The 21,070-nt window shown below is 38.8% G+C and overlaps 1 protein-coding gene across 1 annotated transcript in view; it reads right to left on the bottom strand.

Moving 5' to 3' along the window:
• Nucleotides 1–210: 210 nt before the first annotated feature.
• Nucleotides 211–21,070, bottom strand: part of LOC114536138 (cAMP-dependent protein kinase catalytic subunit PRKX-like) — a 38,614-nt gene continuing 17,754 nt past the window's right edge. Inside the window, exons 6-9 of the mRNA XM_028557489.1 lie at nucleotides 20,189–20,246; nucleotides 11,976–12,053; nucleotides 10,394–10,539; nucleotides 211–577 (exon numbers count right to left, since the gene is read on the bottom strand). Of these exons, the coding sequence (XP_028413290.1) occupies nucleotides 10,414–10,539; nucleotides 11,976–12,053; nucleotides 20,189–20,246 (262 nt within the window). The 3' untranslated portion in view covers nucleotides 211–577; nucleotides 10,394–10,413. The remainder of the gene's footprint in view (nucleotides 578–10,393; nucleotides 10,540–11,975; nucleotides 12,054–20,188; nucleotides 20,247–21,070) is intronic.

The raw sequence follows: 21,070 nt of genomic DNA, 5'->3' as shown, positions 1-21,070 counted from the left end.
AAATTCTCTCACTTCGCTATACGTGCTCTCACGATTTTTACCTCCGTTCAACAGCATGCAAGCAAATAGTGATCAAGATTAACACGTCGCGATGAAAACACACCGCTATAAAACAAAAAGTATTGACCATGTATTGACCATGTTGTTGAACAAAGCCTATGACAATTAAAATCAAGCAAAACACTTATTATTAAACACTTATGTTATTTACGTTATTTTTTTTATAAATATGTGCCATATTAATTTGGAGGCAGACAAGGCTGGAATTGTATGCAAAGGTACAAGTATAAAACTATGCAATTAACATGCACGCGACGATGACAGAATTAAAATAGTATAAAAATATTATTTTAAAAATTTAGAAATACATTGACATTGTGCAGGTATTTTGTTATTCCTAGCTATATAAAATATCTGTACGTTATTGAATACGACTGTGCAAAATCGTTCAAAAATTACAGCCACCCTGAGAGTACGGAATTTTGGTCGGTTCATTGGGAATACTTTTTCATTTTCTTATTTTCGTCTTAAAATTTCGTCTTCAGGTAGAATCTTTCTTATCTTTCAGGACTTCTTACTGTAAATGCAATATAAACAGAGTAAAGCATGCACGTCCGGCTCATGAGAGCGAGAATAGCCAGTTTACGCAGACGTCACATGAAAACAGCCGTTAGTTAGGGCTGCTTTCCACCTTCTAAGTAGTTATATAATTAATTTTATTGCAGAAAAACATACCAAATCTTTAACAGAATCAAACCCTAAGCATCTATTCAATAGCAGATTCTTTTTCGATATACTCCGCATTGTGGGATAACTATGCAAACTTCCTGATTATCAGCGGTCAGCGGTCACACTTTAAAGCCATTCAAATTCAAATTAGCAAACACATATAAGCCCCAGGTTACGATAATAAAGTCAGTTCTTCCTTTCGTGCCGTGTCAGCGTGTTGTAAGGTTTGTATGTTACCTTGTTTTCACAAATTTCACGTTAAACCTTGGCGGTTTTCTTTATCTAACGTTCATTTCTTGTCTTTAGAGATTGGCTGTGTTTATTTTGGACGTTATTTTTGTTGTGATTTCGGCCTCTTCGAAGTCAAACGGCAAGGCTCAAGAAAATCAAAATAGCGCTCCTGTTCCGTTTGAACCAACCGTACAGATTCTCAGCAACGACTCTACGGACGAAATCGTAGATACAACACCGATGTTGGACATCGATATTGACCAACTAAAAGATGAGTTGGGACTTGGCGATATTCAAAATTCACTTAAAATTTTAAGTGACAAAATTATTCAAATGTCTAACGCAAATCGCTCTACCGAATCGGTAGCAGGGTCAAACTCATCTGAGTCTCCACAATTTGATCCCTCTGGTAATCTCGACAATATAATCGACCCGCAATATAATCGACCCTCCAACGAAGTAGATGTTGCAACACACGCGCTTGACTCAAGTACGTTCTTGCCCTCTATATTTGAGGAAACCGAATCTGTTGGCCCGGACATTGCCGATGCTATTGCCTAGAGAATAAATGATGCTGTATCTAAGAAGCCACTAGAAACGAAGTTTAAAGAGCTTCAAGATAAGTATAAAACACCTAAGAATTGCCATTTGCTGTGTGTACCCCGAGTTAACCTCGAACTATGGCACGATCTACCGCGTCACACCAAGTCTAAAGATCTTGGACTTCAAGAAATTCAGAAAATTCTGGTAAAGTCGGCCCAACCATTGATACAGCTTTTGGATTTTCTCCTAAAGTCTAGGCTTGAAAACAAGCTGGTCGAGCAATCTACTATTCTTCCTATGGTTGCTGATGCAGTCACTCTATTGGGCAATGCCTCGTTCTTAACATCATTGAAGAGACGAGAATTTCTCAGACCTGATATTGCACCTGCATACCAGTCAGTGTGTAGTAAATCTAATCCCGTGTCAACTAATTTATTTGGTGATCAGTTGCACAAGCACATTAAAGAGATTGGAGAAGTTAACAAAATTGCTAGGAAAACCATGTCTCGTACTGCTGGCGGGTCAAAGCAATAATTTTGTATACAAAAGTGGCAGTAGCAACACTCGATACCAGCGTGGTGGACGTCGGGCTTTTTTAGGCTCAGGCCGAGACTCAAAAGGTCCTTATATCTGGAAAGGAGGCCTTTCATACGCCAGCCTCATCCAACTGCCCGAAAGATCGTCCTTAACACAGGTATCTACTCACACTAATAATTCCAGTTGTAAATTTGTAGCTGGTAATCTCATATAGCATGTTAACAAATGGCGTGAGCTTACCAGTGACCCTTGGGTGTTGGAAACCGTGACTGGATATCACTTAGAGTTTGATAACACACCTTTTCAATCTACATTACCTAATTCACCCCCGTTTAATGCCACAGATATTTGCTTAATTGATAAGCTTCTACAGAAAAAAGCAATCAAACGTGTTATTTCCTGTCCAGGAGAGTTTATTTCATAATCTCTTCCTAGTCCCAAAGAAAACTGGTGATATGCGCCCCGTTATAAATCTAAAACCATTAAACCAATTTGTTCAAAAGATCCATTTCAAAATGGAGAATGTTCATTTAGCATTGAATTTAATTTCAAAAGGCGATTATATATGATATATCTTGATCTCAAAGATGCTTATTTTAGCATCCCTATTGTCGCTCATCATAGAAAATATTTACGACTTGTTTGGAAAGATACAACGTACGAATTTAACTGTTTACCATTTACAGTCTTGCGCCAAGGGTTTTCACAAAAGTTCTCAAACCTGTGATATCGTTTCTTCGGTTACGTGGTTTTAAGGTCGTAATCGATTTAGATGATTTTTTCTAGTTGCAAGTTCAAAACAAGAGTGTTTAGCGCAACTTATGTTTTTGCACCAATTGTTGGAAGACTTAAGGCCGGCGCACACTAGAGCTATGTGCTTAGCAAAAAGTCATTCGTGGCCATTGGCGAAAGCCAGTTGCTCTCGTGTGCGGGCGACTTTTCCGGCGACTTTGGTCATTCGTGCCACTTACGGCAAATATCTAGCATGTTTGATAATTTATGCCTCGCGTGCCGAAATCTTTCCGTGTGCGGCAAACTGAAAGCTATCTGCTTATGGATTGTCTTAACAGCGCATGCGTAATGTACGAAAGTAAACATCCAAGATAGCGGTGCAAACAAAGCAAAACGAATTGGTGGCTGAGGCAATATTGGAAGACAAACTGGTTGATCTTTGGCCAGAATACAGGTGAATACAGTTGTTAGAGAAACGGGAATGCGCTATTGCAGAATTAGCTAGTAAGCTTTCTCAAACAGGTAATATAATTAATAGCACTTGAATAACGGTGTTTAGTCCAGTCCGACGCAACAGCAACAAAAATAACAACACCTCTTCGTCTTCACTTTCATACATAATTTTGTTTTTGCAATCTGTACGCCATCTTGGATGTTTACTTTCGTATACTACGCATGCGCTGTTAAGACAATCCATAAGCAGACAGCTTTCAGTTTGCCGCACACGGAAAGATTTCGGCACGCGAGGCAGAAATTATCAAACCAGCTACACATTTGCCGTGACACGAATGACCAAAGTCGCCGGAAAAGTCGCCCGTACACGAGAGCAACTGGCTTACGCCAATGGCCACGAATGACTTTTTGCTAAGCACATAGCTCTAGTGTGCGCCGGCCTTTAGGCTTCGTAATAAATGATGCAAAGTCGCATCTTGAATCCAGTACGCAGATAAACTTCCTGGGTTTCAACATTGATTCTATAACACTAAAACTCTCTTTGTCAGAAGACAAGATACAGAAAATTGTTCTAGCCTGTTCAAATATTGTTACAAGAAAACACCTAACTATTCGGCAGGTCGCCCATGTCACTGGGCTCTTAGTTTCCGCTTTTCCAGCAGTCTGTTATTTAAAGCAGAAGTACTATCTATCACAAACGATTTTGATCATCAATTGTCCTTAAGTTCCGAAGCAATTTCTGATTTGAATTGGGTGATCCAAAATCTTGCAAAGTTTAACGGCTCTTTTTTTGGACCGAGACCGATTGATATCATGATCGAATCAGATGCTATTTTGTTGGGATGGGGAGCCACATGTGGCCTCAACCAGCACAAGGGTTATGGTCTAAATTAGAGGCCTCGAATCATATCAATTATCTAGAATTGCTGGCAGCCTTTTATGCCTTACAGACGTTTGTATCCGATAAACGACATGTCCACGTGCAGTTAAAGCTTGATAACTCTACAGCCATTTCATATATATAAATAATATGGGAGGTATTAAATCTAGTCTTCTCAATTCTCTCCTACGAGACCTATGGGAATGGTGTATCATACGGAACATTTATGTTCATGCTGAATATATTCCGGGTAATATGAATACCACGTCTGACGCTCTTTCAAGGAGGTTTAACCCAAATTTAGAATGGTCATTAGATCGAACCATATTTGACAAAATTGTTCGTCTTACCCTCACACCAGATATCGACTTATTTGCCTCAAGTCTTAATGCCAAAGTTGATCGTTTTGTATCATGGCACCCAACAAATGGCGCTGAAGCTATCAATGCTTTTAGTATGAGTTGGCCTAACTTGAAATGTTATGCATTTCCTCCATTTAGTCTGCTATCTCGGGTTTTGAAGAAAGTTTGTGTCGACCGAGCCTTGCTCTTACTAATAGCACCCGTATGGACCACGCAAACTTGGTATCCTCTCCTACTCCAGCTGCTGATAGACACGCCAATTTTGTTACCGAAAAAAGACAATCTTCTCCATCTACCTCAGAGCACAATCCTTCATCCCATGAGAAATCATCTGGTTCTAGCCGCCTGGAAGTTATCTGGAGATCCCTTGAAAGTAGAGGCTTTTCTGAGCCGGCAGCCAAACTCATTACCGCATCGTGGTCACGAAAACATGGTGTCGCTGGTGGAACAAAGAAAAATTGATATACTTCAAGCATCTGTAAACGAAGTGGTAAATTTCCTGTCTGAATGTTTTGAGGAAGGGAAAAGTTACAGCACTTTCAACACATTCCGCTCTGCATTGTCAACTTCACTTTCTCCTATCAACGGAATCGCAATTGGATCACATCCTCTGGTAACCAGACTACTGAAAGGGATTTACAATCTCCGCACTCCAGCTCCTCGATATTCGACCACGTGGGATGTAATTACTGTAACGAGTTATTTAAGAACGTTGTTTCCTTTAGCAGAACTAAGCTTAAAGACCTTGACGTTAAAAACTGTTATGCTTTGTTCTTTATCATCGGCTCAGCGAGAACAAACTTCGTGTGCTCTAGATTTAAACAATCAGAGGGTATCTGATAACTGTTTAATTTTCAATATTACAGAACGTTTGAAGACTTCCAAATCTGGGAAGTCTATACAAGTTACATTTGAGTGTTTACCTGAGGATCCCAAGATATGAACTAAGTGTACTTTGTCGGAATATATTTTGCGTACTGAGTGTTTGAGAAGTACTGATCCAGCTAAACGTGTCACTAAATTATTTATCTCCTACGTCAAGCCTCGTAAAAACATTTCAACCGATACTCTAGCCCGTTGGATAAAATCTATTCTCAAAACCTCGGGTATAGATACATCGGTATTCAAAAAACACAGTGTTAGAAGGGCTTCAACTAGTCACGCTTATGCTCAAGGTGTTCCAATCGCTGATATTCTCCGCACTGCGGACTGGTCTAATGAGAAAACATTTAGAAAATATTATTTACGTAGTTGTGATCATTAGTGCTCCTTCCTATTGATTAATATGAATAAAATTGTTCTATGACCTTGCCACTTTCGTTCAGGTTGTTTTACATGGCTTCGATGCTATGAAGTCGCATAGTTATCCCACAATGCGGAGTATATTGAAAAATAATTTAAAATTAGACGAAAGGTTCTTACCTTGAAGTATGATTGTAATTCTTTGAGATATACGGAGCATTGTGGGATGGCTTCCCACCCTCGTCTGTGTTAACGTGGAACGTTCTTACCCTACCCAAATCTGGGACCTTCGCCAATTTTGTTCAGCACTCCAGGAAGAACTGACTTTATTATTGTAACCTGGGGTTTATATGTGTTTGCTAATTTGAATTTGAATGGCTTTAAAGTGTGACCGCTGACCGCCGATAATCAGGAAGTATGCATAGTTATCCCACAATGCTCCGTATATCTCAAAGAATTACAATCATACTTCAAGGTAAGTACCTTTCGTAAATTTCTTAAATTTTATGATATAATTTATGTGATTTTAAACTTTGATTTTACACTCGCACGTACGGCACGCACGTAAAAGTTTAAAACCTTCTAAGTTGTTCTCAATCTACACTGCATGCATGGTCTTTCTGTAAAATACGCCTTTTATATTGGCGATAATTCTAAATATTTCTCCCACATATTACTGTTCGAGTTGGCTAAATGATGAGCAAATTTTTGTAAAACAAATAGTATTAAGCAAAAAATTGCAGATCATCCTTGTCTAAGGTAAATTCTCATCAAAAGTAACGTATAATTACTCTGGCATGAGCGACAGAGTTAAAAATTTGCCGAGGTTTTGTTTTTATTTTTTTCTATTTTTTTTATTTCAAGCTCAAGGCTACCAGATCATCCTATGTTGAAACCCTCAGCTTTCAAGTCATAAACACTGCACAACCAGCACTATTGAGTGTTGATGCAAGTACGAAATTGGGGGCACTATCCCTAGATGCCGATTTTGTTTGCAGATGTACCTTGGGTGCTGCAAATGAAACTTCGGCCAAGCAACTTCCACCTGACATTTTCAAGCAAGATATTACTACCTCAGCTATTGGGCCACCGCCAGCTCCACCAGACACATCTAAAAGAGTTTGGCCACCTCTTGGTACTTTAACCATGGACTTCATTACTCAAGAATGTCCCTCTTTATTTAATGGTATAGGACACCTGGGTCCTCCAGTTGACTTTGATCTTGATCCAAATGTTAAACCCACCCATGCTCCTATCCATCGTCAGCCAGTTTCCAAGCTTGATAAAATCAAAGCAGCATTAGATTCTTATGAAACTACAGGGCAACTAGTAAGAGTATCACAGCCAATGGAGTGGATATCTAATATGGTTGTCCGAGAAAGAATTGCAACACAGACAAAACCAAGCAAGATCCGCATCTGTCTAGATCCTTCGCAGACCCTTAACAAGGAGTCCAGGGTTGATCATGATCGTAATCTTATCGCAGTACTTGAACGCCTTGAGCAAAATCATGTGAAGATCAATGCGGCCAAGATGAAATTCACGACGACGGTTGCCACCTTTATGGCTCATCTAATTACTCCAGATGGCCTTCAACCAGATCCAACAACAGTCGATTCAGTAACAAATTTACCGACGCCCAATGACAAGCAGGGAGTCCGCCGGTTGTTGGGATCCATCAACTACCTGAGCAAATTCTGTCCCCAACTGAGCAGTATCACACAACCATCGCCCTCACTAGGACGATGTGCCATTTGTGTGGTCAAACCAGCACCAGAAAGCGTTTGATGGAGCCAAGTCACTAGCCACGTCAGCACCTTGCCTCAAATACTATGATGTTAACGCACCTGTGGTATACTTCAGGTGGATGCGTCGGACTACGGCCTTGGGGCAGCCCTTCTACAGCCTTCCCAGGAAGAGGGGGATATCACTTTTGATGAGAAGTCTCTTCAACCGGTGGCTTATAGTTCCAAAAGCCTGACCGCAACTGAGCAGCGCTATGCTCAAATAGAAAAGGAATGCCTCGCTATCGTTGAGGCCTTCAACAAGTTTGACCAGTGGCTTCTGGGAAAAGCTAATGTCACAGTGCATACTGACCACCAGCCTTTACAGACCGATCTTGCCTCAGCTCCAAATCGTCTTCAGAAAATGATGCTTTTCCTACAGCGTTACAACTTCACCGTCACTTACCGAAAAGGCACTTCTCTCTACTTGGCAGACACCCTCTCTAGAGCACCCTGTAGAGAGAAACCAAGAGTTCAGACATTTTCCAAGTTTTTCGTGCGCATGTCAGTCAGGTTGATCCAGTTTCCACTTCAGTAAGGGACACGACTCGCGACAAAATGCGCAGAGCGACGGCGGCGTGTTCAAATATGCAGACCCTAGGGCACCATATTGTTCATGGTTGGCCTCCAACAAAACAGCAGTTACCTAAACAATCTTTTTGGAATTTTAGAGAGGAGCTCACCGTCGCTGATGGCCTCATACTCAAGTCCACTCGCATCGTCGTTCCAGTATCATTGAGAAATGAGACATTAGTTAAGATTCACCAATCCCATAGAGGTCCAGAACATTGCCTTCGTTTCGCGCGTGAGTCTGTTTTCTGGCCCGGAATGGCAAAAGACATAGAATATACCTGCTCCACATGCATCACTTGTGCCAAATATGGGAAGCAAGCCACAGCAGAACCTATGTTATCTCATCCAGTACCAACGTGTCCATGGCAATGTGTGTCCCAAGATCAATTTGAGCTCAACCGGAACTATTACCTAGTCACAGTTGATCACTATAGTGACTTTTATGAGTTGGACCAACTCAAGGATACTCTATCTATGACAGTGATTCAGCACACGAAAGTCCATTTTGCTCGACATGGCATTCCGCTACGTTGTCTTACAGACAACGGTCCACAGTTTGTGTCAAATGAATACCGGGTTTTCGCCAATCGTATGGGTTTGCGCATATAACCTCTTCACCTTATTGGTCACGAAGCAATGGAAAAGCGGAGGCTGCGGTCAAGGATGCTAAATCTGTTCTAAAGAAATCAGGGGATTACCACCTCGCCCTCCTCAACATACGCAACACTCCTCCATGGGGTTATTCGTTTTCTCCAGCGCAACGTCTAATGGGAAGACGTACACGTTCTAGTCTACCACTACGTAGAGAACATCTTTTACCAGTTACACCCGATCCCCAAACTGTGACCCAAGAGATTGTCAACCACCGAATAGCATCTAAGGCCTCTTATGACAAAACTGTACAGCTTTCCCTGCCTTCATTACCCATGGGGTCGTATGCATATGCAAAACCAAGACCAACTCGGCGTGGACAACCATGGATGTATGGCAAAATTGTCAATTCATCTTCTCCACGGTCTTACAACATAGATATAGGCGGCTGTACTATTCGCCGAAATCGTACCCAGATTCGACCAGCAGCAGCACCAACCCATCTTCGTGAAACACACCCACTGCAACCATACACTAGTCACTCCCCTCCTGGCTCAACTGAAGATCCACCGTCTACCACATCATACTCGGAACATGGTTTACCACCTACCACGTCTTCACGACCTGATCAAGGAGAAATTACTACCAAAGCCGAAAAGCTCCAACAACCTACTGTTCAAATTCCGCCTTATACTACCCGTGCAGGAAGAAACGTGCGACCACCCAGCAGATTTAAAGACTATGAACTTTATTAGGGAGTTATTGTTGTTTACAATATTGTTTGTCAGGACAGAGACTGAAACAGTCTGATAATTTTTCTCTATAAAACTAATAATTTTATAAGTTGTATCTCGTGTAAAGGAGGGGAGATGTTATGCATCATAGTCGGGAGTGGCCGATGGCCTCCTGAGGGGTGGGACTTGGGGGAGATTAGGCAATGATTATTAAATATAGCTTTTCATGTTGTTGTTGTTCTGCTGTTGGACTTATTTACACGCCTAACAACTGCATTTTTGTGAATGTTCATCTGTGGAAATCAACATGGACATATAATCGCTTATTATTTTTAATTTAAGCTTTACGATCGTCGACGCAAATTTTCTCTCCGTAGACACTCAGGAACATCTTTGATGGTCGAGCACATCTCTGATTCGCGCCCGGCATTAAGCATTCAGCGGACACTGTTCACTAGTCCTCTTTGCATGCCACACAAGTTGCAGTGGTGTGCCTTGCGCGCGCAATGATAATTTTCAAAAGTCAAAACGTGGGAAATTCAAAATGGCTGGAGAAGAGACTTCGATTACAGCTTCTAAATCAAGCGAGTTTTCGGGATATCGCGCATTTTATCGAAGCGTTGCTGTTAGGATATGTTTTGCAACTATAAATTCATCGTTATTATTAAAAAAATAGCGTACATCTAACGTCTTTTTGCCTTCAAAGCGTTTTAGAAGATCAAAATTTGAACTAAAATTTGAACTAAACTTTAACTAAAAATTAAAACAGGGTACGAAGAGATCTATTTCTAATGCGTGAAAGCCTGGGCGCGGATGAAAGATGTGCCCGACTGTCCACGGAAAAAAATTTTGCATCGTCGACTACCAAAACGAGAGCTGTATTACGCTTCCTTAAGAGCATGCGCGCTTGGCAACAAAGGCAACTTCCGACTGTTAAGACCTGCAGCCTGCCTCCCACAAGACTCTAGCTATTCGAAGCTATTACAGGATATCAATTCATACCTTACTTCCTGGTAGATAACTTAGAAGTCCTTAAATGGCTCGAGCTGTTTTGCACTGACTGGTAACGCACTTTGCCAGTCTTCATCAGGGTAGTCGTCAAAATTTTTGGTATCACCGGCGTGCCGCATTCTTGGAACGATTGGCGGCTGAACGAAACAAAAAATAAATGGGACTGGTCTCATCGGTATAATAACGTAATTGCATAATCGTGTCTATAGTTAATCACAATAGGACATAATTGGGCTTATTGCTATGTTTTTTTAAATATTTGCAGGTTATACTAGTCAGTATGAATATTTTAAATCTGCGTGAACCATATTTGGTGTTCATAGTCGCTAATTTGTAACAATTTTAAACTTTCCCGTAACAATGTGCGGTTTTGTATATAATTTAAAATCATATAATCCGACAATCCAAAAACTAAACAATCCGATATGATATTGCAAAAACTCCTGTATAAAGGCAAAATTAATCTTAAAAAAATATTCGATTGATCGATTAATCGGGAGCTCGAAAAATGCATAATCCTATTATGGTTAGAGCTTTTCGTTGCTTGCATTTTGTATAAGAGCGTGATCCCCCTGATCACGTAACCAGAGCGATAATTGTGCGGGGGGATAGTAGTGCAGAAGAAATTACGGAAGAAATCCGTAGGGCAGAACTGGATATATGAATATTCACCCCCCCCCCCTAAATTATCGTTCTAGTTACGCCACTGAGCGGGATTTATAACGTGTGGAAATAATTAGTTTGCGCAATGAATATGTATTTTCATCTTGACCCCTGATGCTGACCCCTCATGCTGAATATGTATTTTCGTGTTGACCCCTGATACCCTGTCACTGACTACGCGTGTATTATTGCTGGTGGCGTTCGTTCTCTGTCTAAAACTCGCGGTCCACTTAAACTCAGAAATATCCCAGGAATCGAAGTCAAACGAATTTAATTTTCCTCATAAATTCCTCATAAAATACAGCGGCAGCCCGCGAGCGAGAACAAGCGAGTGTTTGTTTATACTGGATACATGCTGGATACTAAACACACCCGCGCCAACCGGAACAATCACCCGCGCCAGTTTTGTTGGACCCGCGCAAGTTTTAATGACCCGCGACCCGCGCAAAAAGACCAACCCGCATGCATGGACCACGTGCAAGTAGTTTCCAGGTAATCGGCGTTAAATCATGTCAGCGAAAACCCGAAGTGACGTCGGAATGGAAGACCGGAAATTTCCAGCTTAAGCTAAAAAAATGATCGAATTTGCAACAAACAATATGAAGAATAGCTGTAAAATATGTGTCGATATGATAACGTTGGCCAATTTTTGTCGCTATTATTTAGAAAAGTGAAATTTCAGCCCCGCACTGTCGTAGAGAGGGCACAAGTTCCGCCCGAAGATTTTAATTATACCCGGAAATGAAAATACGAAACTGAAGTTGTACGCCATTATGTCAGACGTTCGGAACTTTTGTCAGTTATTATTTAGAAGGAACTTAAAAAGCCGGAACGCTGATACTGTTTAAATCTCAAATTGTATGAGCAACATCACATTATTACATATAGCTACCTTTAATAAAAAAATTACCTTTAATTTTCTTTGAATAACTACTTCCCAATCTATTCCCCGAAACCACTTATGCGCTTTAACATCTTCTGCACCATTCTAAACAAAATAAGCTATTATTAAATGGCCAAAAAACTCGAACAAGTTACGTTAAAAAACAAGGGTAAAAACGTTAACCAATCAGATCGTTTGTCTACATTTTGCCCGCTAGACCAATCCGAGAGCATAAAATTCGAAACCTGTAAACAGAAGGAATGAGAAAATAACATCACGTTCTAAATAAGTTCATAATAATTTGAATCATGTAATTTATCATTTAGTCTGAAGATGTCTTAAGTTAAGACGAAACGTTACTATCAAATATATTATATATTTCGAATACGCTTCCCGCCCGGCACGACTCTGGCAACAGTATTTATATATATTTGAATAGTCATGCAACTACGCTCACAGCGCTTTTTCTTCGTTCTCGTCGTCGTCTTTTTCGAAATTGTGCTTAAAGTAATAAAATCTGTTGTACATTTCCATTTCCATACAATATTAGCCAAACCTTGTACATTTATACACAATATTAGCCAAGATATAGGCGTTTAAACTCAAGGTAGCGTTTCTGGAAGAAGCAAAAAATGTTTTGAAATAGAACGAAAACAACACGCAAAAGTAAGAACAAATATTGTTAGCTTCGCCAGGCAAATCCTGACTCATCAGGAAATGAATATCCAGCAACACGGACACAACATCTTGCGTGGGAAATCATGCAGTCGAACGCATTGTGGATCAATTCCTGCTCCAAGTTGTTGTACGCCATAACAACCGCTTCTCGAAGCTCTCAAATTCCTTGGCTGTTGCTGAATAGTTGCGTTCCAAATTTCATGTTTTAAATATCACCAAAGAAAGAAATCACACACTGTCAAGTCAGGAGAGCGTAGAGGCCAGGACCAATCGCCGCGTTTACCTACGAGTAGACCTGGAAATTGCCCACGAAGATAGCGTATTGTCGCATTGCTGGCGTGAGATCGAGCCCCTCCTTGTTGCCATCATTGACATTTCTGTCAATATTGTGGACGTGAAAATCTCTTTGTATCACGTTATAGCGGATAATTCTTAAACACTCTCTTGTGTCGAGGTTTCCGCCAAATGGGGACCAATACTATGTCTCTTCTAGTCAAGCCAACCCATACCATTATTTGATTTGCTCCCTGCAAAAATTCGACATTAAGATCTGGTGGATGACCGTTGGCTATGTTCCGCGTAGTTTCTCACGTTTCTTGTTTTGACTTCAGAATTTAGACTGAAAACAGCTTCCTCTCATACAATCAAACGATCAAGAAAATCTTTATTCTGCTCAACGGTATTTAGAAGTCAGTTGCAGAACGCTAATCGTCATTAACAACTTCAGTAAAAATCACAGTCGTTCCCAACTTGGCCTTGCAGCTCAGACGGTAGAGCATCGTTCTATAATATTATATATATATATATAATATATATATATATATATATATATATTATATATATATATATATATATATAATATTATATATTATAATATATATATATATATATATATAGATATATAGATATATATATATATATATATATATATATATATATATATATATATATAATATTGTCCGTACTTGAACAAAGAGTGCTCAATATCAATAAATAGAGCAAATGAATAAATGTTTAATCTAAAAATATTGTCATCGCTACACGGTGTTTCACTCTCAAGGCAATTATCAGGCGAATGGATACATTTAACGGTTTTTGACGCGTAAGGATTGCATACTAGGGCGTGCGCCTAAGGTTTGAATTTGTGCGCACTGTATTTAAAGCGGTGTCTACACTTAGAAAACAACTCCGAGCGCTTATTCAGCACTCTGTCTTTGTCTGCTTTCAAAATAAACAGCTTTACTTCCAGGCAAAGGTTGCAGCTTCTCCCACTAGGTCTAAACATAGGGACATGCTTTAGAAGGGACCACTTGATTGTGAATTCTCTTTCGCTTTGTTTCAATTTCCACGCATACTTCGAGAGCTCTGTTTCCGTCGAATATTTGATATTGTTCAGAGACTTCTTATGGTTGGCAAAACGTTTCTTGAAGTCTCCTGCTGTCATTCCAATATATTCCTTCGTCTTTCCGTCTTCCGTTGATGTTATTTCGGCTTTGTAAACGAGGCTCTTGGTCAGACATTTTCCAGCTAGCGGGCACTCATCTTTTCTACGACAGTTGCAGTGATTCTCTTTGGGCTCATCGTTTCGTTTTTCTAACACACGATGGTTGTGGCTTGAGATAGCATTTTTGATGTTGTTCATGCAGGAGTAGCTGACCTTTACTGTGTTTCGATTATAGATTTTGTGGAGCCGCGATGTTTGAGGGAAATGTTTGTCGATCAATTTCAGGAAATCACGGGCCACGTTTGACTGTACGTTTTTGCTAAAGGGAGGATTGAACCAAATGACTTTTCGTTTTCGGTTGTTACTGATGGTTGGAGTTTTGCGTCTGGCGGTGTTGGTTGTGTAATGCAATTTGACGTTGTGGTTACTGCGGTTGAATGTATCCATTCGCCTGATGATCGCCTTGAGCGTGAAACACCGTGTAGCGATGACAATATTTTTAGATTAAACATTTATATATATATATATATATATATATATATATATATATATATATATATATATATATATATATATATATATATATATATATTCGTCTTGGAAGCAATGAAGATCAATGTATCCATTCGCCTGATGATCGCCTTATTGAGCGTGAAACACCGTGTAGCGATGACAATATTTTTAGATTAAACATTTATATATATATATATATATATATATTAATATATATATATATATATATATATATATATATATATATATTTATAAGATAAAAGGGGTTGACACTGGCTATAAAAACGTAAAACAACGTTTATTTACAAGTTAAAAGACGTTTCGGTCAAAAATCTAAGACCTTCGTCGGTTAAAATGGTGTTGAAAATATACTAGTTATATACAAGTTGATATGTTATTTGAATTGCTAATTTAGAGTAACATAAATGCCAGGTAATTCGATGTGATCATTACCGGCATTGGTGGCCCTTTGGGAATGCCATGCTTCAAGGAACAACACGTTGTCGATAATTGTTTGCTTTGTCTTAACCTTGGGTTTTTAAATCTTATACTGTGTTTGTAAAGTTGCGGTTGGGCTAATTTAGAATTCTTATCCTGTTTAATGATGGCTCGTTGATGTTCTTTGAGCCGGGTCCGGAGTGCACGTTCGGTCTGTCCAATGTACACAAATTCACAATTTCTGACAGTTGATTTGGTATATCACTTCCCTGGACTGCATAATATTTGGTTTGTCTTTGGGTTTTGGAAAGCAGTTGTTCAAGGTCCTAATGGGTTTATAGCCAACTTTGAGATTTTCGCGTCTAAGTACTCTGGCAATGCGTTCTGAAACTCCTTGGATGTAGGGTAATACAACTAGGCCTGCAGAATCATTCTCATTGTTGGTTCTATCTTTTGAACATTTACGCATAGTATCACAATTTTTGATGAATTTGGTGGAATATCCATTACTTTGTAGTACTTTCATGACGTGTTTTCTTTCTTTGCGTTTGCCATTTCTTGTAGACGGAATGTTGTCTGCACGGTCTAATAAAGTGTTGACAACGGAACGTTTGTGGGTGGCTGGGTGGTGGGAATTGAAATCTAGGTACTTGTCTGTGTGGGTTGTTTTCCGGTAAACCTTGATTTGTATGTGTCCATCTTTGCGGTATGTGATGGTATCTAGGAAAGCAAGTTTGTTCTCCATGATCGGACAGACATCTCCCGAACAATCATCTTAAGATTACTCAAATTTGTCCTCACAAACAGCTATTTCACGTATGAAAACACGTATTATCAACAAATATTCGGTTGTGCCATGGGCTCCCCCATTAGTGCCACCGTGGCGAATATAATCATGGAACACATTGAAGATCAGGCCATTACATCAGCAGCGCACCCTCCTATATGGTGGTTTCGCTTTGTAGACGATAGCCACACAGGCCTACATAAAGACCATGTACAAGAATTCCACGACCACTTGAATTCAATCAACCCACACATACAGTTCACAATTGAGATGGAGCAAGACAACAAACTTGCTTTCCTAGATACCATCACATACCGCAAAGATGGACACATACAAATCAAGGTTTACCGGAAAACAACCCACACAGACAAGTACCTAGATTTCAATTCCCACCACCCAGCCACCCACAAACGTTCCGTTGTCAACACTTTATTAGACCGTGCAGACACATTCCGTCTACAAGAAATGGCAAACGCAAAGAAAGAAAAACACGTCATGCTGAAAGTACTCACAAAGTAATGGATATTCCACCAAATTCATTCAAAAATTGTGATACTATGCGTAAATGTTCAAAAGATAGAACCAACAATGAGAATGATTCTGCAGGCCTAGTTGTATTACCCTACATCCAAGGAGTTTCAGAACGCATTGCCAGAGTACTTAGACGCGAAAATCTCAAAGTTGGCTATAAACCCATTAGGACCTTGAACAACTGCTTTTCAAAACCCAAAGACAAACCAAATATTATGCAGTCCAGGGAAGTGATATACCAAATCAACTGTCAGAATTGTGAATTTGTGTACATTGGACAGACCGAACGTGCACTCCGGACCCGGCTCAAAGAACATCAACGAGCCATCATTAACCAGGATAAGAATTCTAAATTAGCCCAACACGCAACTTTACACAAACACAGTATAGATTTAAAAAACCCCAAGATTATAGACAAAGCAAACAATTATCGACACCGTTTGTTCCTTGAAGCATGGCATTCCCAAAGGGCCACCAATGCCGGTAATGATCACATCGAATTACCTGGCATTTATGTTACTCTAAATTAGCAATTCAAATAACATATCAACTTGTATATAACTAGTATATTTTCAACACCATTTTAACCGACGAAGGTCTTAGATTTTTGACCGAAACGTCTTTTAACTAGTAAATAAACGTTGTTTTACGTTTTTATAGCCAGTGTCAACCCCTTTTATCTTATAAATATGACTACTCCTGGCTGCAACTTTAGTATTTTTAAATTAATATATATATATATATATATATATATATATATATATATATTAATATATATATATATTCGTCTTGGAAGCAATGAAGATCAAACAAAGGATATCAAACAACACTAAATCTAATCATTTTGCACAAACGTTTTCGCTTTATTGAAAGCTCCTCAGGTGCTGAATACTTTGTAAGAAATAAGCTGTGATATCCTATATTTACATATTTCACTGGTTTGCCACTACGTCACTACACGTGTGGTGTTGGATTACTTAATGGTAATTATTTACATAAATATTTCACACAAACAAAGATATGAAAATATATAACAAAATCTAACATAAACTGCATGGTATTATTATTAACATGAATTTAAATCCGGCTGAAGTATAGTTATAATGTCTCTTTCCTTTGACTCCCTGACTAAGCGGTCTGAATGACTGTCACATTGATAAATCGGCATAATCTGGAAGTTGTCATTGCTACATTTTCTGATGTGCTCACTTACTGCTAAGTGGCATTATTCTTCATGGTTTATTTGCTGTCTGTGTAGCGTAACTCTGTGACGGAGATTTTCAGTTTGGCCGACATAAAAACTTTTGCATTTTGTGCAGAGTAGAACGTATATAACGTTCCGCGATTTACAATTCATCTGACATTTTATATTCCACGCTTTGCCGTTCTTCAGTTTGATATCAATTCCGGTCACTATGATTGCACAGGTACCGCATCTTGTTTCTCCGCATTTTGTCACACTGCTGGGAGTTCTCTCGGAAACGAACTGGGCTTGTGTTAGCTGTTTCTTCAAGTTTTTTGGTTGGAGAACTGATTTAATATTTAATATAACTATATAAGCGCGAATTCCAAAGGCAAAGTGTAAGACAAAGTGAACGTATCATGCGGTTTATTTACAATTTTGAACAATTGAACTTCTGTACTTTTTAAAGTACGATGTGCTTCTGAATTTCGCGATCGAATAACATATAGGTTGGCAAGGCATCTAAATGAGTATGAACTGTATTGTTTATGTTCAGAAGCTTTATATTAAAGACTGGCAGGTGCACGGCACGCCGGAGTTAACGCCAGAACAGGCGTCTTGTTTTACTTGACTGAACGAAATACAACACTTTTAGGTTCATGTCCGACCCAATTGTCTTTAAGTCTACCATGATTATTTTATCAAGTTAGCTTTATTACTTTTTGAGTAATCTTTTCACACAATAAGAGGAATGAGAATTTTAGTTTGCTAAGAAAAGCAACGGAAAACGTTTTGCATATATTTAGCTTGAGGACGCGAACGTCGAAGAGGAAGTAAAAATGGCGAATAAATGGCGTGGCATGTCCATATACAGGGTGTATCAAAAAAAAAGGAGACCTTTAAAAATCAAGCTATTGTTAAAATTTGAATGCTTTTTCAATTGCATTTGCACATATGCTAAACCGTAGTGCGTGAAATATTGATGGCATGCATGCATACATTAGAAAAGAAGACCTTTAGAAAATGAATTGACGTTTGTACACAAGATTGTCTGCTCCTGGGAATTTGAAAATAACTTTAATAGCATAAGGAAAAATAACGACCCAAAAATATTCAAATGACTAAGCACAAACGACTAAGCACAAAAGCGATAACAGTATGCGTGGTAGATTGCTTTAGCTGTTCCTTCAAAACATGAACAAATCATTTGTTCATTAATTTTTAACACTGCGTGCGAGTATTAGGGCTGTTCACATGAGTTAGAATTGACTTTGAATCCGGAATGGCTCAGCATCCCATTTTACAAACTCTGCCTATTAAAATGTGTACATGAGTCAGGAATGAATTACAACTTGATCTGACACAGATTCACTTGACATTTCGATCCGGATTGAAAATTACTGATAAATTGAACATCAAAAGAACTAAATGTCATGGACCATGACCTCCAACGTGGCCTCCATTTCTCTCAACACAAACTACCGTACGCTTGCATGTGCATATCGCGAACTGCTTTTCTGATGACGGCAGGCTAGGTATAAGTTAAGACTACAAAAACTCTTTGCTCCGAAGTCAGTTGAACCATTTTTGTTCTGGTAGTGTGCTTGGTCATTTGAATATTTTTGGGTCGTTATTTTTCCTTATGCTATTAAAGTTATTTTCAAATTCCCAGGAGCAGACAATCTTATGTACAAACGTCAATTCATTTTCTAATGTATGCATGCATGCCATCAATATTTAACGCACTACGGTTCAGCATTTGTGCAAATGCAATTGAAAAGGCATTCAAATTTTAACAATAGCTTGATTTCTAAAGGTCTCCTTTTTTTTGATACACCCTGTATAGGCGTATCACGCCATTCATTCGCCATTCTCACGTCCTCTTTGAAGTTCGCGTCCTCGAGCTAAATCTGCCTAATTAATAAATTATAGAGAACAATACAATAGAACAATGAAACAATAGAATAAGTCAATGGACCCCCTTTGTTTGCTCAGGGTAAAACCCTAATTAATAAAACTTTTCATTTAAATCTCGCGTTCTTTACATATATATTTTTGAGGAAAAATATCCAGGATCGATTAGGGAGACATTAAGTTCCATCCAACAGAATAAATCGTGATTTTTTTGTATAAGACCACCCTTAAATGTTAGGGTATGCTGCTACATTATGCCAATATGGCATTTAAGTTAATAAAAGTATAATTAAAAAATAAGGAAGACATTATATATCCACAAAAGGCAAAACATACAGTATTCACAACGCAACACAGTCGAAGCAAGCACAGTCCGAGTATCATAAAAACAGTTAAAACCACAAGATTTTTGAAACGGTGGTGTATTTATAGTAAAGAGAGTAATGAAATACCTTGGTCCTTGTCATATTACGTGTCTACACATGTAGTAGCATAACTATTCGAACATAAATATTTCACGTTGTAGGCCGAATCTGCAAAATTCCCACGACAGAATTCAAGAGAAAAGCTCGTTTTATCATAACTTGTCTTTTTTTTGCGCTTCTTTTTTTGTTTTTTTTTCACTCTTTTGTTTACATGTTACTAATTTTAAACCCTCTGATATGTTTACCGCGTACAAAATGTAAACAAACGATCTGATTGGTTAACGTTTTTTACCCTTGTTGAGTTAAAATAAATTTAGTAATTGGTACCTTTAAACAACCTAATCGTCTCGTCCTATCGTGGACCAGTAACTTCTTTATCAAATCTCTAAAAAACAATGTACAAGACTACAAGTATTTCTATTAAGTTTCTCTTTGAACCTATAGCCCTGACCTAAAGTTTCTCATTGAACCTATACCTCTGACCCTATACTTTACATAGGCAATATGCCTGATTTATATGGGCAATGGACGTCCTGGACCGTAATTATGTTGTTATAGCGAGGAAGACGAAACTCGTGCGACGTTCATGTTTAGTCGTGGCAGCATAGTATAATTAACATATATTCTGCAAACTCGAGTCGTATAATATGCGCCGAGTTAGCTATTAGTCATATACGACAGGAGTGAGCAGAATTGTTTTATATACACAAGCGCTGGATCAAACCAAATTTCAAATTTATTCGTGATTTGAACATTAGTGAATACACTTTTTTTTAAATTAAATAATTAAATGCCGTATCGTGTTTTTTTCGAACGTTTTAAATACAGACAAACAGAAACAAAACCGTATATTTTGTAAACCTATAGTTTTCAACCTACCGTTGAATACTTTTGTTTTAAAGTTTATCGCCCTTTCGGTGCACTTTGGTTTATCAAGGAAAACTTGAATTTCATCGTTGTTTAACTCCCCAAATCTTGCCGCCATTTTGTTTACGTTTCTCTACTACACAGATATGAGCTTATATCTGTCTAGTAGATAGACAATCAGATTGCCCATTAGCTCATAATCAGCGCTTGTGTATATAATAATATTTAACAATTATATAATACCGTGTTAAATTTCGATCGTTTAATTGGTTGATGACGATCACGTGATATTGAATAGAAAGTCCGATTTCCTAAGAGTGCAATGGAATACATTTTGTTTCA

The sequence above is a fragment of the Dendronephthya gigantea genome, unplaced genomic scaffold, assembly GCF_004324835.1.
Source record: "Dendronephthya gigantea isolate DGI-Jeju-01 unplaced genomic scaffold, DenGig_1.0 000131F, whole genome shotgun sequence".
NCBI classification, from domain to species: domain Eukaryota; kingdom Metazoa; phylum Cnidaria; class Anthozoa; order Malacalcyonacea; family Nephtheidae; genus Dendronephthya; species Dendronephthya gigantea.
Note: the sequence above shows the minus strand (reverse complement) of the source record. Positions and strands in the feature narration are given on the sequence as shown.